Raw genomic sequence first — 21,471 nt, 5'->3', positions numbered from 1 at the left:
TTTTTCCCCCCCCCCCCCCCCCCCCCCCCCCAATTTTTTTTAGTTTTTTTTTTTTTTTTTTTTTTTGCGGTGCGCGGGCCTGTCACTGTTGTGGCCTCTCCCGTTGCGGAGCACAGGCTCCAGACGCGCAGACTTAGCGGCCATGGCTTACGGGCCCAGCCACTCCGCGGCATGTGGGATCTTCCCAGACCAGGGCACGAACCCGTGTGCCCTGCATTGGCAGGCGGACTCTCAACCAGTGCGCCACCAGGGAAGCCCTAGACTTCTTTATAGTATGTTTGCCTGAGATGCAAGTGAGAAACTCACGTGATTCATAAAGCTCCACACTAATTTCCATTCTTAATGTTTTCAGACGTAAAACGCAGAAATTCATAGATGCCATTTAGAGACGTAATAATAATCAGTTTCTTTAGAATAATAAACCTAAGTAATCTTTCTTATGTCTTAAATTTTTGTTAAACTTTACATTTTCTCTTCTAGGTATTCTCATGGGAGCAGTTATAAAAGTTATAGAGTTTAAAAAACTGGCAAATTGGAAGGTAGGTTTACCCAATTGTTCTTTTTTTTAACATATTTACAATTTTTATTGGTTCTTAAGTTTAGTAACACTGATTATGGTGGCTTTCTTATCATTCCTTGACTGTCAGTGAAGTTTATATTGTCCCATTAATTTTTTAACATTCTGGTAGATTAGGGTTGATATCTTTACATCTGAGTTTTTTGAAAAAGCATAAATCTCATACTGATTCAAATTAACATAGGAGCATTCAATGCCATGTTTTGTTATTTACTTGCATTTTTATAATCTTAGACTAACTTGCTGTATACAGGGCTCTAATTAGCATTTAACATTAAACAATGTTTATTGCTCCTAATTCCATTCTGACAGCTGAGCCCAATAAGACATATCTGCCCAGCACTGTAGACCTTACAGAATGCTTTATATACTGTAGCTTTTGTCATCCTCATGACAACCATGGAGGTAGATTGACCACGTATTATCCCCGTTTTTACAGATGAAGAAAGTGACCTCTGAGAGGTTGGGACATGTCTAACATCACAGAGCTAGAGAGCGGTTGGGTTGGCTCTTGTGTCCAGACCCTCTGGTCCTATGTGTTCTGTATTTTCTCTGCCACTTGTCCTCACTTGTGGATGTTCCCACCCTTACGTTCACACAATGGTCATTAGAGCGTGAGGTCCAAGGACTAATTGAAACTCAAGTTTCAGCTTAAACTTTGAGCATCTGTGTCAAGTAGGGAGTTTAACAAGTGTGTAACAAAACTGATTTTGTGGAGGGAAATAAGGTCCATTTCAAAATATTAAAAGAATTGTATGGTTAAAATGTGTCACATTTGAGCTCCTAGGTGTGAGGGTTAATTTATCCGTGGAACTGTAGAGTATAAATTTGCAAAAAAGGGCTTCCCTGGTGACGCAGTGGTTAAGAATCTGCCTGCCAGTGCAGGGGACACCGGTTTGAGCTCTGGTCCGGGAAGATCCCGCATGCCGTGGAGCAACTAAGCCCATGTGCCACAACTACTGAGCCTATGCTCTAGGGCCTGCGAGCCACAATTACTGAAGCCTGTGCACCTAGAGCCTGTGCTCCGCAACAAGAGAAGCCCACCACAATGAGAAGCCCGCGCACTGCAACGAAGAGTAGCCCCCGCTCACCACAACTAGAGAAAGCCCAAAGCCCACACACGGCAACGAAGACCCAATGCAGCCAAACATAAAGAAATAAGTAAATTAAAAAAAAAAAAAATTTGCAAAACAAGCCTCATGGTCTGACACAAAACACAATTTGAAGCTGTTATAAATAATATTCAGGATATATTTTATTAAATGAATTCTCAAAATGTACATTGAGCTTGGAATATTTCTAGAGCTACCCTCATCTGGGGAAGGAGCTAAGCAGGCCCCACTGGAGCATGCTGTATATGAAGCTCAACTGGTTCAGTTTAACCCCCCTCACAGTAGCTTCTGCAACTGGTTCAGTTTAACCCCCCTCACAGTGGCTCATTCTAGGGCAGGAGCAACTGGCTGTACACTCTTTCTCAACTCTTAGACTAGATAGAGCCTGATGTGTAAATACCACCTGCTAACACATTTTGTTTGATTTAAAATCAATTGATCAAAATTGGAATTGATTTTAAAACAATTAAAAAATCATTAAGTTTTTTGTTTTGTTTTATTTTGTTTTTCATGGAGGAGAAAGAAAGAGTGGCTTTATTTCTTTGCCAGGCAAAGGGGGAACACAGTAGGTTAGCGCCTCAAGAACTGTGCCCCCAGTTTTATTTTAAATGTTATTAATCTATACAAAATTCTAGAAATTTCACATGGATTTTTAAAAAATATTTTAAACTGCTTAATTTGTAATCTTTTTAAAAAATTAATTAAAGTTTTTATTTTTGGCTGCATTGGGTCTTCGTTGCTGTGCGCGGGCTTTCTCTAGTTGTAGTGAGTGGGGGCTACTCTTCAATGTCATGAGCAGGCTTCTCTTGTTGTGGAGCACGGGCTCTAGTCACGCAGGCTTCAGTAGTTATGGCATGCGGGCTCAGTAGTTGTGGCTCACGGGCTTAGTTGCCCCAAGGCATGTGGGATCTTCCCGGACCAGGGCTCAAGCCTGTGTCCCCTGCATTGGCAGGCGGATTCTTAACCACTGCGCCACCAGGGAAGTCCTCACATAAAAATTTGAACTTCTAGCTTCTCTCAAAGAAGCAGAAGCTCTCTCAACACCAGGCCCACATTCCCCACAGCAGAGATCCAAGGCACTGAGTGCAACTGCAGCCCTGGGGAATGCTGTATGATCCCTTCTCCGAGCAGGAGGAGGAAAGGTTATCTTTTACTTTTAGTTTTATATGCTTCGGTATTATTAAATTTATTTTTCAACAGATGTTAGTTTTCAAGTTAAATAATATATTGAATAGTATAGATGAGTGAACCAGAGTTGGGTGGTGAATGTAATTAAGTGCCCTGAAGAGCCATCTAGACAACCAGTGCTTGACCTCAGAAACGGGTGAGGTTTTTAGGGTAAAACCATTGGGCAGGCTTTCTGGAGGAGCAGGTGTTTGTGGAAGCCAAAGCAGGAAGTAGGATCTGTTTGGAAACTGGGTGCTGCAGGGAACAGGGGAGGTAAGAAAAACAGTGAAGTTGCTGGGTGTTTTCTTTCCAGACTGTCCTGCTGGGCCTGCCTTCTACCTATATTGTCATATGCTTAATATGTTTCTTTAAGTCAACTTGCTTTTTTATGTATATAAGTCTTTACAACAGTTTTTTAAAAGCTTTTATTGTGGTAAAATATACGTAACATAAAATTTAGCATTTTAGCCATTTTTAAGTGTACAATTCAGTGGCATTAAATACATTTACAATGTTGTTTAATCATCACATCTATTTCCAGAATTTTTTCATCATCCCAGACGGAAACTCTACCCATTAAACAATTCCCTATTCCTCTCTCCCTACTTTGTTTTCTACTTTCTATTTTTCTTAGTATTTTCTATTTTTTTAGTAGCCCCTATTCTACTTTCTGTGTTTATGAATTTACCTATTCTAGGTACCTCAAATGGGTGGAATCATATAATATTTGTCCTTTTTTATCTGGCTTATTTTATCAATACTTAGCATGATGTGTTTTTTCTGTTTTGTTTTGTTTTTGCGGTACGTGGGCCTCTCACTGGTGTGGCCTCTCCCGCTGTGGAGCACAGGCTCCGGACGCACAGGCTCAGCGGCCATGGCTCACGGGCCTAGCTGCTCTGCGGCATGTGGGATCTTCCCAGACCAGGGCACGAACCCATGTCCCCTGCATCGGCAGGCGGACTCTTAACCACTGCACCACCAGGGAAGCCCTAGCATGATGTTTTTAAGGTTCATCCACTTTGTAGCCTGTGTCATAACTTGTTTCCTTTTTATGGCTGAATAATATTCCATGGTCAGTATATACGACACTTTGTTTATCCATTCATCTGTTGATGGGCCCTGGGGTTGTTTCCACCTTTTGACTGTCGTGAATAATGCTGCTATGAACGTTGGTGTACTATATACATTTATTTTAAAGGAAACATTATAATACTGTTTTAAGTGGGAAACCAATATTGTTTTTATAAATAAATATGATAAAAACAAAGTGGTACATTTGCTTGCTGAAGCCTCTGAGGACAAACCTGTCCTCTGTCAAAAAGGGGGATCAGCGTATTGGAGAGAAGCTTAACACGGTAGCACCAAACTGACGCGTCTGACTTAATTGGGATTGAGAAAGAATCAGAAAGGGCTGACTTTCTCAATCCGTGGGGTCAGTGGTATTCGACACACATTGCTCAAGTACCACCTAAAACCACATCAGATCACTTTAGGGGAGATACTGCCCAAAGGAACCTGGGATCTTTCTGTAACACTGTTCACTGTAAGGTGGTGTGTGCATTTCCTGTGGCTTCTGTAACGAATTACCACAAATTGGGTGGCTTAAAACAGCAGAGATTTGTTCTCTCATAGTTCTAGAGGCCAGAAGTCTGAAATCAAGGTGTTGGCAGGGCCACACTCCCTCAAGGGAGCGAATCCAGGCCCTAGGGGAGAGTCCTTCGCTGCCTCTTCCGGCTTCAGGTGGTCCCAGGCATTCCTTGGTGATGGCAGCCTAACTCCTGTCTCTGCTTCAGTCTGTCCTCATGTGCCTTCACCTCTGTGTCTGTGTGTCCCTTTCTGTCTCTTTTAAGGACACTGTCATTGGGTTTAGGGCCCACCCTAATCCAGTATGATCTCAGCTGTGATTCTTCTCTTAATTCCATCTGCAAAGTCCCTATTTTCAAATCAGGTCGCATTTTGAGGTTTCAGGTCACATGAATTGGGAGGAGAGGACACTGTGAACCCACTGCAGGTGGGTTCTCCTTTTTCCCAGGGGGTGTTTTGTTTCTGAAACTCGCAGAGTCTCTGCAGTGGCCCAACTGCACAGATCCTGCGAATATCTTGCCCCACAAAGCACAGAGATCGGCCCATTTCTTTTCACATGGCCCCAGTCTGAGTCATGAGCTTGTGATACAGGCGGTTATTTTAAGACTTAATAAGGCATTTTCAGAAGTCATCATTTGCTTCTATTTTGAGCCTTTTTTGAATGTTATTTAGTCTTTATGGTAACAGCCGTACATTTGTAAGGATACATTTATCATTCTTTTGAATAGGGATTTTGACAAGAAGTCAGACTGTCAAGATTGTGACATAGAAGTTTTCATATGAAAAGGGCCTGATTTTGCAGTATTAAATAGACTGCGTATTACCTGTAGTCATTTTGGGTTTGAGAACCAGTATGTATTTTCCCCCAATCCACCAACAACTAGAGAACTGTATTACTATAGAAGATGAAATTATTATTCCATTCCCCCCAAAGGTGGCCATATTCTAAAAATACCTTTCATAATGGTACTTAATATTTGAATCTGAAAGCATGGCAAGGGGCTCGCTTTATAGCCATGTCCCAGGTTGCAAGGGCATCAGGTGAGGACTGTTTCATCACATCAGATTTAGGAAAATGACATAGTTGTCTATGACATGCAGAGAAAAGGCAGGGCTATTTTAAACATGAGTAGGGTTTACTCTTCCTCTAAGTGGATTGTTTTAGGGCTTACCGTTAACCTTTTTCCTGGAGGAATCCAATTTGTGGACTTGTTTTTGAAAGTGTTCTATTTGAATTGAAATGTTTTCTATATTAAAATTCGTTTTCTTTCCTTAGTAAAGAATAAAAAGCGTACCGCTGTATGTTTGGAAGTGGTTCATTCTGCTATTTATTTTGCTGGTCACCTTTTAAAATCATTTGTCCTACATTTTTAAATGCATGTTTTGAGGTTTTTGTATATTTGTTTGTTTTTGTCTCTCCTTTTGTTTGGTTTTATTATCAGGTGGTGGTTTAAGCATTGTATTTTTCCACTGGGCCAGGTTCTAAAAGAACAGTTACTTTGGCTTTTCATTGATGGATTTATTTCTTAATTACACAGATTTCATGCCTCTGAAAATATCCATTTTATATTTACAGGAGGAAGAAATGTTTCGTCCAAATATGTTTTTCCTCCTTTTGCTTCCACCTATTATATTTGAGTCAGGATATTCATTACACAAGGTAAGACTCAGGCACACATTAGTGCTTTTGGTCCGGGTGGCTCCGTGTGTTTGTAAGGCAAGTTCCTTAAAAGCTCAGGTGTTAATTTAGCAGTGGTGGCTCTGTGTGAACACCCTGGCGTGTGTGGTAGAAGCTAGACTGTCATGCCTGACTTGTAGAGGGAGCAAACATGGTCAGTGGGCTGCTTTCATGGTTTTAGGCAGTGTGGCTTACTAGTGTTTTCCATAGAGGGGTACTTTGCCTAGAAAGAAATAGCCAAAGTGATTTTGATGGTACACAGGTGTTACATTGACTCCTCTTGGACACAGACTGACCCATGTTAAGAGGACAGACTGCGTCCTGGGATGACAGGGACAGGTGCCCCAGGCCTACTGGTTCTCTCACGTCACCACATCGGGCCTTTCTCCTGCCTTGGGCCCATCCATCCTTCAGTGTCTCCGCTCTCAGGGCACTGCCTTGGGCCTCAGCTCCCAGCCATTATGCCCTTTAAGCCCCAGTCTCCATTCCTTCCCACCCTCTCCCTGGCCCTGCTTTTCCTCACCAGACTGGAGCCCCATCCTTCCCCCTAGTCTTCCACCTCCTTCTGGCCCAGCCACCTACTCCCACAGTTGCTCCGCTCATTCTTGGCTTCCTGACCCTGGAGAGCAGCATCACTGGCCCCTGCTCAGTTCTCTGCTTTGCTCTGGCATTTCTGGTCTCTGTCTTCCAGCTTCCAGTGGGGCTCTTTCTGCCTGGGCAGGAGCTTCTCACTTTTAAGCCAGTTTGTGTGTGTACCTGAGTCTTTTCCTTGTCTATGAGTTCCTTTTTTTTTTTTTAATTTGTATAGCAAACTTGTTTTTTTTTAATATATTTATTTATTTATTTATTTATTTATGGCTGCATTGGGTCTTCATTGCTGCCTGCGGGCTTTCTCTAGTTGCAGCGAGTGGGGCTACTCTTCGTTGCGGTGCACAGGCTTCTCATTGTGGTGGCTTCTCTTGTTGCGGAGCGTGGGCTCTAGGGGTGTGAGCTTCAGTAGTTGTGGCATGCGGGCTCAGTAGTTGTGGCTCACAGGCTCTAGAGCGCAGGCTCAGTAGTTGTAGCGCACAGGCTTAGTTGTTCCGTGGCATGTGGGATCTTCCCGGACCAGGGCTCAAACCCGTGTCCCCTGCATTGGCAAGCGGATTCTAAACCACTGCGTCACTAGGGAAGTCCGTATGAGTTCTTTTTAAATATAAGTGTATTTAAGTTTTAAAATAAAAAGGTGATTCAACTTAAAATACTAGTAATACAACAGTTATTTTGTAAATATGATTTAAAAAAACTGTGAAGGTTGGAAAGACTAAGGATCGGCATATCTTTGGAGAGAGGAAAGAGCCTGGACTTTAGAGCCAGAGAGACCTAGGCCTAATCATGCGCTGCCCCCTATAGGTTCCTTTTGAGTAGAGTAGAAATTAAAAACAGAGGACAAAAAGATCCCCAAAACCCTACCTCCTAGGTTGCTTTGAGATTTACATTAGATGAAAGAATGTATGCAAAGCACCACTCACCACATTAAATAATTGGTAGTGCTTCTTGTTATTATCTATTATAACATGACTAGTGTCATTATTAATAATAATGTAATAAACTTGAGTTTAATTTGTTATGAGAATTTTGGTGAAAACATACAAATTAAATTTTTAATTTTCCTCCTGGATATTAAAGCAAAATTATTCTAAGATGTTCAGGCCAGATTTTTTTTAAGTTATTATTTTATTGTGCATTAAAATAAAAAGTGAAAAGGAAGTTTAATATAAAAAAAATCCCATATCCTGGGCTTCCCTAGTGGCACAGTGGTTGAGAGTCCGCCTGCCGATGCAGGGGACACGGGTTCATGCCCCGGTCCGGGAGGATCCCACATGCCGCAGAGCGGCTGGGCCCGTGAGCCATGGCCGCTGGGCCTGCGCATCCGGAGCCTGTGCTCCACAACCGGAGAGGCCACAGCGGTGAGAGGCCCGCGTACCGCAAAAAAAAAAAAAAAATCCCATATCTTATAAACTATTACTGACATCAGATAATTGTTAAAAAGAAAACAAGCAAGAAGGATTGAAGGTCAGTATCTCTCACTCTTTAATTTTGTGAACAAATCTTGAAAGAACTGAGCAGATTATGAAAATATTTCAAAACAGTGCTGAAGAAAATGGGTTGATTTTTTTTTTTTTTTCCCCTTTGGCTGCCACTCGGCGTGTGGGATCTTAGTTCCTCGACCAGGGATTGAACCTGTGCCCTCGGCAGTGAGAGCAAGCATCCTAACCACTGGACTGCCAGGGAACTCCCGAAAAATGATTCGATTTTGACTTAAAAACATAAGACTGGTTATTATATTAGCACATGTAAAGTTTTTATTTTCTAATTTTTTGGAGGGAGGGGAAATAGTTATTTAAAATTTGAGGAAAATAGTATTTTCTTAAGAGAAGAAATTTTTGAAGATGGCTTTACAGCAGAAACTGTGACAATTTATGTGAAAGGGACTAGTGTGAGTTGGAATGGGAATTCAGAGACTTCTGTCCACTGCCTACCCACCCCCAAAGAAGATAGGAAGTTGACTTTATTTTAATATTGCTATATTTGCTGATGTAAATTTGGACTTGGAATAAAAATTTCAGTACAATTATTATCAGTTGGTATGTATTAGGTAGGCAGCTATTTGGTTCTTTAAATTATTAATATAAGAATAGAACTTTTTAAAAAATAAATTTATTTATTTATTTACTTTTGGCTGCATTGGGTCTTCGTTGCTGCGTGCGGGCTTTCTCTAGTTGGAGCGAGCGGGGGCTACTCTTCTTTGAAGTGCGCGGGCTCCTCATTGCGGTGGCTTCTCTTGTTGCGGAGCACGGGCTCTAGGCACGTGGGCCTCAGTAGCTGTGGCTCACGGGCTCTAGAGCGCAGGCTCAGTAATTGTGGTGCACAGGCTTAGTTGCTCTGCGGCATGTGGGATCTTCCTGGACCAGGGCTCAAACCCATGTTTCCTGTATTGGCAGGCGGATTCTTAACTGCTGCACCACCAGGGAAGCCCAAGAATAGAACATTTTTAAAATTATGTCTGAGAGAAGCAAATAAATTTGCTTTATGTAGCAAAGGGAAGTTCTTATAGTGGGGCAACGTGAATTTGGGTAACTTTCCAACATCCAGATTAATATTAGCCAACGACATAAGTTATATCAGAATTAGATCCCTATAAACAGACCAAGGCTTAGTGTAATCTATTTTTAAATCACAAAATTAAGCAGCTCTCTGCAAAGAAAAACTCATAGATGAAAGCCTTTTGTTTAGGAAAAAACCAAATCATTGTGTTTGCCTTGAGCTATTTTAAAGTTCTTTGTGTGCTAAAGATTGATATGCCAAACAAAGTAATTGAATGTCTGATTATGGTCAGCCAAATCAAAATTGCAAAAAATGAAGCAAAGAAACTTCCTGAAGGAGATAGGCTTAGTGGGTTGTCAGTGCTGAGCTGAGGACAGTCTTCTGAAGTGAGCTTTAAAGTATCAGTTCCTGGGAATTCCCTCATGGTCCAGTGGTTAGGACTCAGCACTTTCACTGCCGAGGGCCCGGGTTTCAATCCCTGGTCAGGGAACTAAGATCCCACAAGCTGCATGACGTGGCCAGAAAAAAAAAGTATCAGTTCCTGTTGTCCATGGCTTGACAATTTCTGAGCGAAAAAATGGTTTTCCTTGTCCAGACCCACAATCACGGACCATCAAGTTACCCTGGCCTTATTCCTAAACAGAGTCCACAGGATTCTAATAAATAGCTTAATTTTTTAAATTTTATGGAAATTTGAAAGATGTTACCATACTGCTTGGACTCCAATATTTTCTCTTAAATGCTGTATAGATGGGAATATATTTTATCTATTCTATTTGATGATACTAATAGAGTGAAATAAAATTGCTTAAAAGATGTGGACTACAAAAAGGAGCTTCTGATAGTATAATCTATTATCTTGACATTCTTTGTAGCAATGTACCTTTTCTTAATTAATTGAAAAATTATAATTATATAAACTTTGGACTTTAATCAGACATGAAACACAGTTAATTCCTTTAGTACCTATTCATGGGGCATCTTGCATCTGACAGGCTGTATGCCAGTGACTGTTGTACAAAAGCAGATGTGGTCATTGCCCCCATTGAGCCTGCAACCTAGTGGGAAAGACAGATACCAAATAATTACATAAATAAATGTAACGTTTCAGCTATGTCAAGTGCTACCAGGAGAGAGTCACTGTGCATTGAGAGCATAGACTGGGATCTGACTTGGGTAAGGGATCAGAGAAGGCTTCCCTCAGGAAGAGTCAAAATGTCCTGAGATCTTGGGACGATTAAAGTTCACTAAGCGAAGGGGAAGGAAGAGTGCTCCAAGCCCAGGGAGCATGATGTGTTTGAAAAACAAAAAGCTACTAGTGTGACTGGAACCCAGAGAACAAAGGGGAGGTTAGAGGCCTTTGAGGGGTCAAACCATCCAGGCTTTGGTTGGGTTTTAACTGCGTTTTGAGTGGAAGTGGGGGTCAGAATGTAGGCAGCACAGTCAGACTTATCTTTTGCAGAGATCATTCTGGAAGCACTTGGAGAGCAAGAGGGCAAGGGCCAGGGCTGGTTGAGACTTGTTAGAAGCTATTGCAGTGATCCAGGGGAGAGATGATGGCAGTTGGGCAAGGGCGGTGGGGATGGTGATGGAGAGAAGCAGGGAGATGTGAGTGACGTGGGGAACGCAATCCCTTTGGCTGCCACTCGGCGTGTGGGATCTTAGTTCCTCGACCAGGGATTGAACCTGTGCCCTCGGCAGTGAGAGCAAGCATCCTAACCACTGGACTGCCAGGGAACTCCCGAAAAATGATTCGATTTTGACTTAAAAACATAAGACTGGTTATTATATTAGCACATGTAAAGTTTTTATTTTCTAATTTTTTGGAGGGAGGGGAAATAGTTATTTAAAATTTGAGGAAAATAGTATTTTCTTAAGAGAAGAAATTTTTGAAGATGGCTTTACAGCAGAAACTGTGACAATTTATGTGAAAGGGACTAGTGTGAGTTGGAATGGGAATTCAGAGACTTCTGTCCACTGCCTACCCACCCCCAAAGAAGATAGGAAGTTGACTTTATTTTAATATTGCTATATTTGCTGATGTAAATTTGGACTTGGAATAAAAATTTCAGTACAATTATTATCAGTTGGTATGTATTAGGTAGGCAGCTATTTGGTTCTTTAAATTATTAATATAAGAATAGAACTTTTTAAAAAATAAATTTATTTATTTATTTACTTTTGGCTGCATTGGGTCTTCGTTGCTGCGTGCGGGCTTTCTCTAGTTGGAGCGAGCGGGGGCTACTCTTCTTTGAAGTGCGCGGGCTCCTCATTGCGGTGGCTTCTCTTGTTGCGGAGCACGGGCTCTAGGCACGTGGGCCTCAGTAGTTGTGGCTCACGGGCTCTAGAGCGCAGGCTCAGTAATTGTGGAGCACAGGCTTAGTTGCTCTGCGGCATGTGGGATCTTCCTGGACCAGGGCTCAAACCCATGTTTCCTGTATTGGCAGGCGGATTCTTAACTGCTGCACCACCAGGGAAGCCCAAGAATAGAACATTTTTAAAATTATGTCTGAGAGAAGCAAATAAATTTGCTTTATGTAGCAAAGGGAAGTTCTTATAGTGGGGCAACGTGAATTTGGGTAACTTTCCAACATCCAGATTAATATTAGCCAACGACATAAGTTATATCAGAATTAGATCCCTATAAACAGACCAAGGCTTAGTGTAATCTATTTTTAAATCACAAAATTAAGCAGCTCTCTGCAAAGAAAAACTCATAGATGAAAGCCTTTTGTTTAGGAAAAAACCAAATCATTGTGTTTGCCTTGAGCTATTTTAAAGTTCTTTGTGTGCTAAAGATTGATATGCCAAACAAAGTAATTGAATGTCTGATTATGGTCAGCCAAATCAAAATTGCAAAAAATGAAGCAAAGAAACTTCCTGAAGGAGATAGGCTTAGTGGGTTGTCAGTGCTGAGCTGAGGACAGTCTTCTGAAGTGAGCTTTAAAGTATCAGTTCCTGGGAATTCCCTCATGGTCCAGTGGTTAGGACTCAGCACTTTCACTGCCGAGGGCCCGGGTTTCAATCCCTGGTCAGGGAACTAAGATCCCACAAGCTGCATGACGTGGCCAGAAAAAAAAAGTATCAGTTCCTGTTGTCCATGGCTTGACAATTTCTGAGCGAAAAAATGGTTTTCCTTGTCCAGACCCACAATCACGGACCATCAAGTTACCCTGGCCTTATTCCTAAACAGAGTCCACAGGATTCTAATAAATAGCTTAATTTTTTAAATTTTATGGAAATTTGAAAGATGTTACCATACTGCTTGGACTCCAATATTTTCTCTTAAATGCTGTATAGATGGGAATATATTTTATCTATTCTATTTGATGATACTAATAGAGTGAAATAAAATTGCTTAAAAGATGTGGACTACAAAAAGGAGCTTCTGATAGTATAATCTATTATCTTGACATTCTTTGTAGCAATGTACCTTTTCTTAATTAATTGAAAAATTATAATTATATAAACTTTGGACTTTAATCAGACATGAAACACAGTTAATTCCTTTAGTACCTATTCATGGGGCATCTTGCATCTGACAGGCTGTATGCCAGTGACTGTTGTACAAAAGCAGATGTGGTCATTGCCCCCATTGAGCCTGCAACCTAGTGGGAAAGACAGATACCAAATAATTACATAAATAAATGTAACGTTTCAGCTATGTCAAGTGCTACCAGGAGAGAGTCACTGTGCATTGAGAGCATAGACTGGGATCTGACTTGGGTAAGGGATCAGAGAAGGCTTCCCTCAGGAAGAGTCAAAATGTCCTGAGATCTTGGGACGATTAAAGTTCACTAAGCGAAGGGGAAGGAAGAGTGCTCCAAGCCCAGGGAGCATGATGTGTTTGAAAAACAAAAAGCTACTAGTGTGACTGGAACCCAGAGAACAAAGGGGAGGTTAGAGGCCTTTGAGGGGTCAAACCATCCAGGCTTTGGTTGGGTTTTAACTGCGTTTTGAGTGGAAGTGGGGGTCAGAATGTAGGCAGCACAGTCAGACTTATCTTTTGCAGAGATCATTCTGGAAGCACTTGGAGAGCAAGAGGGCAAGGGCCAGGGCTGGTTGAGACTTGTTAGAAGCTATTGCAGTGATCCAGGGGAGAGATGATGGCAGTTGGGCAAGGGCGGTGGGGATGGTGATGGAGAGAAGCAGGGAGATGTGAGTGACGTGGGGAACGCAAAAGCCACAGGACTTGGCTCTGCATTGCATGTGGGGGTGAGGGAAGATGCCCAGGTTTCTAGAGCTTGCCAACCAAGGTGGGTGATGGTGCCCTTTACAGAGAATCAAGCATGTGAGGAGGGCCAGCTGTGGGGTCCATGACTTGACTGAGCAGACCAGCCTTTCTAATCATTCCTCTCATTTCTGTTCTCTCAAACAGGGTAACTTCTTTCAAAATATTGGTTCCATCACCCTATTTGCTGTTTTTGGTACGGCAATTTCCGCTTTTGTAGTAGGTGGAGGAATTTACTTTCTGGGTCAGGTAAGGAAAACATCTTTGAAAACCTTACATTCTTAGAGCTCATGCAGGGAAGTGGGGTAGTGACATCTCATGGGGGTTTTACAGTCAAGGTAAATGCTCTCCTGCAAAGAAATCCGGACTCAAACAAGGCACAGTAAAGGCATGCTGAAGTTGTCTCTCAGTGTCCTCGAGAAGCTTTGGTGTCTGGAATTGAGTGAATCTTTTCCATAATCCCCAAAAGTATTTGATATTATTTGCAAACCAATATTGTCTTAAGTTGGAATACCTAAAAATAAAGCAGAATATATACCATCAAGATCTTCAAATTATAACATTGTCAATTCTGTTGTCAGACTGAATCAAGGTTAAACACTGTTTCTTTAATAAAAATTTGCATTTTAAAAATCAAAGATGATTCTGTATGTCTTCACTCAATTCTAAGCTGTCCTGTAGAATTATTTTCCCTGGATTTTCCACCATTGCTAAACCAATTCCCGGTGTCATCAACTGAGTGTTTTGTACTTTGAATTCAAATTAATTTGAATTAATTTAAACCAGACCTACCTAGGAAGGTAGTATCTGTAGCTTTGCATTATGCACGTCTGTGCATGTCACAGTTCTCTTCCAGTATGGTCAGTTGCAGAAAGTTTCTCCGTCCTAGTTCTGCAAACGCAGTTTGAGATTCAGGCCTTGGGGTAACTGGCAGATTTCTCTTACATGTGTCTGCTGCTTTTGATGGCTATCGGTAAAAGCCCATTCCATCTGATTTTCACCTTTACTGCTGCCTCGATGGCACCAGAATAAATCTGTCTGTCATGCAACCTTCTTCATTGCTCAGCTTCCAGCATCAAATGGGAATAAGCTTTAGAGAAGAAAACTAGTTAATTTGGCTGCACATATTAGTGTTCATTTTCATACCTCCTGTGTATGATGATTGAATGCATGCCTAAACTAAAACTTAGGAGTTTTCTGTATTTTTCAAGTGATTTGGGGACTGAAGATTAATGTCCTCATTAGTTTGTAATAAAGCACTAATGGACATTTTAATCTTCTTGGCTGTTCTCCAGGGGTTTTTTTTTTTGTGTCTGTGTGTTTGTGTTTTTTATTTTACAGGCTGATGTAATCTCTAAACTCAACATGACAGACAGGTAAACCTTTCATACTGTAACACCCATGTGGCTACTTTTCAGACTGGGGCCAAGTTTTCTCCACATTGATTCCTGGCTGTGGTACTTCTCTATTCTGTCTTTTCGTTTTGCTGACTATTTCTGCTGTAGAATCTATTCTGAATTAATTTGTGTCTCTGAAATGAATCAAAACTATATTGAGGAATGTTGAAGATCTCCAGTCAGAGGGTTGCTGATGGAAATGATTTAGTTTCAGCTTTGAAGGGAATAACTCTTGGTTAGTTAGGTTGACTGCCACCTCACACACGCCACACGCTGCACCATTGTCCTTTTATTATTAAGATTCATCTTCAGCTCATTTCTAAGGCTTTGCGACGGCCATAATGAAAAGTTGTCTTCTTGAGAGATTGGGGATGGAGTCGGGGGTGAGGTGTGAATCTTTACTCTGGGATTCCCCTCAAGGCGGTGGGGATGGGGAGGGGGAAGGAGGTGCTCTGTTGTGGGCGCCCTTCTCAGGCTGCAGCTACTCCATTGGGCACTCAGAGCTGCTGTCTAGGAGCCCAATCCAGAAATTTCCATAATTGGCTTAGCAAGAAGCAACCTAGGAAGCCGAAGTTACCAGATCTAGTGCTAAAAAAGTGCACACACACAGCGTGACCTGGTTTCCCGTCTCTGAGAAGTGCAGTGAATATGCAGCCTTGCTCTGTGTTTCTCTCCCGGGAGCACTGGATTCTGTCTTGTGCTTGGCTGGGGAGCTCGGAAGTGGGACCCAGTGCTCAGCCCCGGGGTCCCTTTCACTGGGCCAGCCAGAGCTTACAGCCTTCAGCAGCAACTTGGAGATTAGAATCTTGGAGCCCTTTTCGTGAGAAATGTGCCTTTGATAGCATCAAGCCCAACCTCATTTTCTCTCCAGGGACATAAATTTCAAAGCCTTTGTTGTTAAGATAGTCTTGCTATACAAACAAGTAGCGAAAGTCACAACCCTGTTCCATAGGGAGCGGGAGCGTGAAGCCGAGCAGAACTGTTGCCCTGCATTTTGTAGGTATTTTGCAACTGAAAAGAAGTGTTCAAAACCCAGTGGATGTAAAGGAAGATGTCACAGCATTCAGTCCTTCAACCTGTTTGGGGGCAACTGCTTAGAGATACAAAAAACACTTGATAAATCCTTGTGAAGTTGAATTGAACCGGAGGTTGGGATGTTCAGGAAGAGAGGAATAAAAGAATTGGCCCTTAGACAGGCAGAGTAAGAACCAGGTGGAGTTTCTCTGTGTGTGGGCACACACTTCCTTTCCTGTTAGAAAGTGACTGTCCCACAGATGGGGGCTGCTCTGGGGGAAATTAGCCAGCAGTCGCAAACCCACACAGCTGCAGGGCCTGGCAGAACCCTTCACAGAGGGGAGCTGGCCAGGTGTGTGTCTGGAGGTGGTGACAGTGGTGAGCCGGAGAGCCCATCGTCTGAAGGGGACAGCCACCTCTTAGCTCCACCTGCTAATTACCACGTGGGAACATGGGCCCAGAATTGCCAGATACTTAATTGTTTTTTTTCCAAAAGAGGCCAAGTTTCTGGATTTTAATAGGGAATTTTCCTGTTTTAAATGTTGCCAACTTGATCCATTTTTCAGAACACCATGCAGGTCAAACATGAGGCCCATGGACCTCTGCACGGTAGGAAACATAAAAATAACTTTTTTGCACAGAAGGTTTTACTTCACTGGTGTTTCCTCTGGAGAGCTAATTCACTCATAGATACACCCTAAATTATTTCACCATCCCAGTCCATTTTCTTTTTTTTTTTTTAATTTATCTTTGGCTGCGTTGGGTCTTCGTTGCTGCGCACAGGCTTTCTCTAGTTGCGGCGAGTGGGGCTTCTCATTGCAGTGGCTTCTCTTGTTGCAGAGCACGGGCTCCAGGTGTGCGGGCTTCAGTAGTTGTGGCACGCAGGCTCAGTAGTTGTGGCTCATGGGCTCTAGGGCGCAGGCTCAGTAGTTGTGGTGCAGGGGCTTAGTTGCTCCACGGCGTGTGGGATCTTCCCAGATCAGGGCTCAAACCTGTGTCCCCTGCATTGGCAGGCAGATTCTTAACCACTGTGCCACCAGGGAAGTCCCCCAGTCCATTTTCTTTTTGTTTTGTTGGCGTTGCTGTCTTTCGAGATGATGGAATAAAGAAAACACATTGTTCAGTTGAACTTCTGGCTTCTGGCCTTTTAAAAGCCTGGGTCATAAGCTGTGACGTGGAACAGCTGCGGGCAAGATTCAATGCCTGCTTCTATTCAGACCTCTCCATGATTCAGGCAGTTCGTATTTCCGACTTTCCATGTTCACTGTCAGAAACACTGTGGCCCAATTTAGAGTCTCAGCCAAAGCTAAATGTGTTCCATAATTTATGCAAAGCACTTCTCCCCCAACATTTTATTATGGAAATTTCAAACGCACAGAAAAGGTGAAGCACTGTGCAGTGGACACGCACATGACGCCTAGATTCTACAGTCACTGTTTTCACTGGATTTGCTTTAACCACAGATCTTTCCATCTCTCCATCCCTCTGTCCACTCATCAATCCGTCTTCTAGTTCCTGCTATTTGGTTTTCAGTTCAGGATGCCACAGGAACTATGACAAAGAACATCAGTCAGGCCTCTTTCAGTGCAACTGAAACCCAACACGAACTCGTTTTAGCAAAAAAGAAGTTTGTTGACTCGTAGAACAGAAGTGTCCCCGGAGTGATGGCTTCCTGCATGACAGCCTCTGGGGGTCTGTGATGTCAGGAACCTCTCCTCTCTCTGTCTTAGCTGTTCCCTGGTCGACGTCATCCTCAGGTGCGCTCACCCCACGTGGCAGCACCAATGGCTTTCGCCTCGCGATCACCCTCGCCGTCCCCACCAAAAGGGCCAACCTAATATCTGATGACCTGGTAAAATGCCTGGCGATGGACCTCTGACCAGGCTTGGGTCCCCTGCTTACTCCTAGAGCCCCACGCAATACAGGGATGGAGAGTGGAGGAGGCCTGGCTCCACAAAGGGAAATTGGAGCCCAGTGGGGCTGTGGGTGCTGTCCACTGTGCGCTTGCTGAGGGATGGAGGGAGGGGCCCGCGAGCCGCACGGAGTCGTCGCCCAGCACACAACCTGCGGCACACTCCCAGGCTCCCACCCCGCTTTGGGATGCACTTTTTTTTTTTTTTTTTTTTTTTAACTTATTTAGGCCTCGCCGCACAGCTTGCAGGATCTCAGTTCCCTGACCAGGGATCGAACCAAGGCCTTGGCAGTGAAAGAGCAGAGTCCTAATCAATGGACCACCAGGGAAGTCCCCAAGATGTACTTTTTAGACGTTCTTCTTCCTTCGAGGCCTCTGTTATGTCGCTGTGGGTGATGAGAGTGGGAATAAAAGAAGGAGAGGGGAGAGAAGAATCTCTGTGGGTTGCAGAGCAAGGGCCTCAAGGCCAGCTGCCAACAAATCATGGCCTCCCGGGTTGGCAGCTGTTCGGTGGAGTTACCTTTTCTTCCCTCCCGGATCCCTCCCTCCTGCCTGCCTTCCCCAAATATCTCTGGGCGCTCACAGTGAGGTGAGAGGCAGGTGAAGTCACAGCTCATAATGCACGCCACAAGCTCTGTGAGGACAGGGCAAGTCTGGGAACTGAAGTCGGAGCTGAGGCCATCTTTGAAGTGAGCAGGCCCTCCTGCATGAATTCACATTAACCGAACTCGGGGCGCCACCACGGAAACCGGTACGCCAGATTATCGGTTTATGAAGAGAACTGTGTGGGGCAGGGCAGCCACACGTCCCTTCCCACCAGCACTCCTCTCCCTGAGCCCGGAGCCAGATGATCGTGCTGGTGACATACAGTGGACAGAGCACGCTCCAGTCCCCAGGCCAGGTAGTTCCTCATCCCTCCCAGACCGCAAGCTTGGTGCGGGCAGGAAACAGGTGGATGGGCTCTGGCTCGCGTCTCTACCCGAGGCTGTCCCCTCGTGGCTCCTTGTGTTGCGGAAGGGGGCAGACCTCACCATTCTGCTGAGCTGGAAGGAAAGCAGTGCCAGGCGAGGCCTTTTGAGGGAAGCAACAAGGGCTTGCAAGAACTCTAAGGGGAAGAAGACAAATGGGCTGCGAGAATAATCGTCCTGACTCCTCAGGCGGCCCTCAAGGCCCCGCGGGGTGACCCAGCCCTGCCTCCCTCCCAGACTCCAACATTTCCAGCCACTTGCCCTCACTGCGCTGCTGCCAGGCTCACTGTTTTGTTTCTCAGGCAACCAAGCTTGCTCCACCTCAGAGGTAGCTTGCTCTGGTCACTGCCCCCAGGTCTTGACCTGTCCATCTGCTTCTTGTCAGGTAGACCCTCATTTAAATAAGCATCATTTCTTCAGAGAGGCCTTTCCTGACCCCCCGATCTAAGTGGGCCCCACCCCCATGCCTCCACACCACCCCGCCATATTACTCTTTCTCTCATCACCCTGACTTCCTGTGTAACACTCGCCTTTTCTAAGTTGACCTTGGCCTCCGGGTATTGCTGTATCTAGCGTAGTGGCTAAGAGCACCCACTCTGAGCCAGATGGCCTGTGTTTGGATCCGGGCTTTGCCACCTCCTAGCTGTCTGACCTTGGGCAAGTTCCTTCACCTCATTGTCCCTCAGTTTTCTCCTATGTAATCAGAGCAATACTAGTACCATTTCATACGGTTGCTTTGTGGATTATTGAGTTACTATATGTAAAGTGCTCAGAACATTGCCTGGCACGTGGTAAGTGCCACATAAATATTTGCTATTATTATAAGCCTTGGGACTTCCCTGGTGGTCCAGTGGTTAAGAATCTACCTTCCAATGCAGGGGACACAGGTTCAATCCCTGGTCAGGGAACGAAGATCCTACACACTGTGGGGCAACTAAGCCCTCACCGCAACTACTGAGCCCGCACGCTCTGGAGCCCGCGCGCTGCAACAAAAGAGCCTGCATGCCACAACTAAGACCCGATGCAGCCAAATAAATAAACAAATAAATAAATTTTTTTTTAAAAAAAGCCTTAGTGCTTGAAACATATTAGGCAGTTAATGCCCACTTGTTGGAGGTAGTTAGACCCTCGTGGGTACTGGGGTGAGAGCTGCTGGCCTGGTGGTAGGCAGCACTGGTGTCGCTGTCTGCCTCCCAGGCTGCGCAGCTCCTGAAGCAGGCTGCAGTAGCTGCTGGCTTTTGGCACTTTCCTAGATGTTGCAGATCTGAGTGGAGGCTGGCGTCGGTCACAGATGGCACTCCGGTGGCCTGGTGGCAAGGGGCAAAGCAGAGGTCAGACCCAGGAGCACATGGGCCGTTTAGGGGAGGCCCTCTGGGCCACCATGGTTCCAGCTGCTCTGACCAAGAAGGCTGGGATGGCTGTCATGTATTTAAGCAAAAGTCTTCCCTCTGTCATTGGTCAAAATAAAATCTTGGTATTCTCAGTGGAAAACCAGGCCATTCGTAACAACAGCTTGTAGAGTGGGACTTTCACTTCTCCACCCGCAGTGTCAATTAGCAGGTATTTTAAGTGGAGAAAAAGCCACCATCTTCTGTAGCTCCTTCAGCTACAGCGTGTACTGTTGTTACACTAAATGCCATCTCTGAGTTTAATGTTTTACTATGTGGACCAGGGGTTAAGCGTTACAGAACTACCCCTTGCTTTTCTCTTTGACAGTTTTGCATTTGGCTCCCTAATATCTGCTGTTGATCCAGTGGCTACTATTGCTATTTTCAATGCACTTCATGTGGACCCAGTGCTCAACATGCTGGTTTTTGGAGAGAGCATTCTCAACGATGCGGTCTCCATTGTCCTGACCAAGTAAGTGTGCTTTCTTCACGTGACAGAACTAAAGGGCCTTGTATCAGAGGGGCAGATATTTCCGTGCAGCTGCGTGTACCGTTGCTTATCCTCTGGGTGACTGGTTCACTGCTTCTCCATCTTTCTGGCCTGACAAGCCTTGATGTGCCTCAGGAATCTTGTCAAGGCCCAGGGTGATTAGAGGAGAATCTGCCTTTTAGGATCTACCTTTTAGCAGTGCTTTTAAATTAAACCCAGCTTGGACTTCACTGGAGGTCCAGTGGTTAAGACTCCACGCTTCCAATGCAGGGGGTGTGGGTTCGATCCCTGGTCGGGGAACTACAATCCCACATGCCATGGGGTGTGGCCTAAATAAATAAATAAAGCCCAGCTTCTCATCAGCATCACGGGGGGTGCTTATTAAATATAGCGTTCCCAGGTGCCACCCTGAGAGCTTCCGATTCAGTAGGTCTGGGGTGAGTCCCCAGATGATGACGGAGCAGCCAGCTGAGGGATCAGTATTTGGGCAGCATTGTTCCAGATGAAAGCATGTGACAGAGGCCCTGTTCTCCCACTTGTGAGCTGGTGCACGTCACCTTCCTTTTCGCAGCTGTAAGGTACGGTAGTGATATTCACGGGCATCCTGCCTTAAGATGCTATTATGTGAAAGCTACTTTGGAAATTGCAGATCTTTTTCAGTTGTTCATTGGTATACTGCCCTTGTTGATAGGATCTGAGAAATTAAAGATGAGCCATAAAATGTCAAGAAGTCATTGGGAAAAGCAAATGAGTCTAAGTTCATCTCAAATCCATTTGTCGGATGCGGGGCTGTTTCCTTGCACTCCTAGGTTTGTGGTGTTCATGTATGGACAGGAGACCCAGACAGTTTTACCAAAAAACAAGAA

The 21,471-nt window shown here is 44.2% G+C and overlaps 1 protein-coding gene across 4 annotated transcripts in view; it reads left to right on the top strand.

Annotated features, from left to right (window-relative positions):
- The window catches only part of SLC9A8 (solute carrier family 9 member A8), a 74,180-nt gene that overhangs the window by 22,702 nt on the left and 30,007 nt on the right, over positions 1–21,471 (top strand). For 3 of the 4 annotated variants that reach the window (XR_003003827.1, XM_024750262.1, XM_024750265.1), the window contains 5 exons: positions 481–539; positions 6,017–6,100; positions 13,584–13,685; positions 14,778–14,812; positions 20,444–20,587. Coding sequence is in view for 3 of the 4 variants with exons in the window: in XM_024750262.1 (XP_024606030.1) it covers positions 481–539; positions 6,017–6,100; positions 13,584–13,685; positions 14,778–14,812; positions 20,444–20,587 (424 nt within the window). In the remaining variant the exon portion in view is untranslated. The remainder of the gene's footprint in view (positions 1–480; positions 540–6,016; positions 6,101–13,583; positions 13,686–14,777; positions 14,813–20,443; positions 20,588–21,471) is intronic. The other variant, XM_024750264.1, reaches the window with a different exon arrangement.

This window comes from Neophocaena asiaeorientalis, unplaced genomic scaffold, assembly GCF_003031525.2.
Source record: "Neophocaena asiaeorientalis asiaeorientalis breed wild unplaced genomic scaffold, Neophocaena_asiaeorientalis_V1.1 scaffold606, whole genome shotgun sequence".
NCBI lineage: Eukaryota > Metazoa > Chordata > Mammalia > Artiodactyla > Phocoenidae > Neophocaena > Neophocaena asiaeorientalis.
This window is presented reverse-complemented; position numbering and strand designations above follow the sequence as displayed.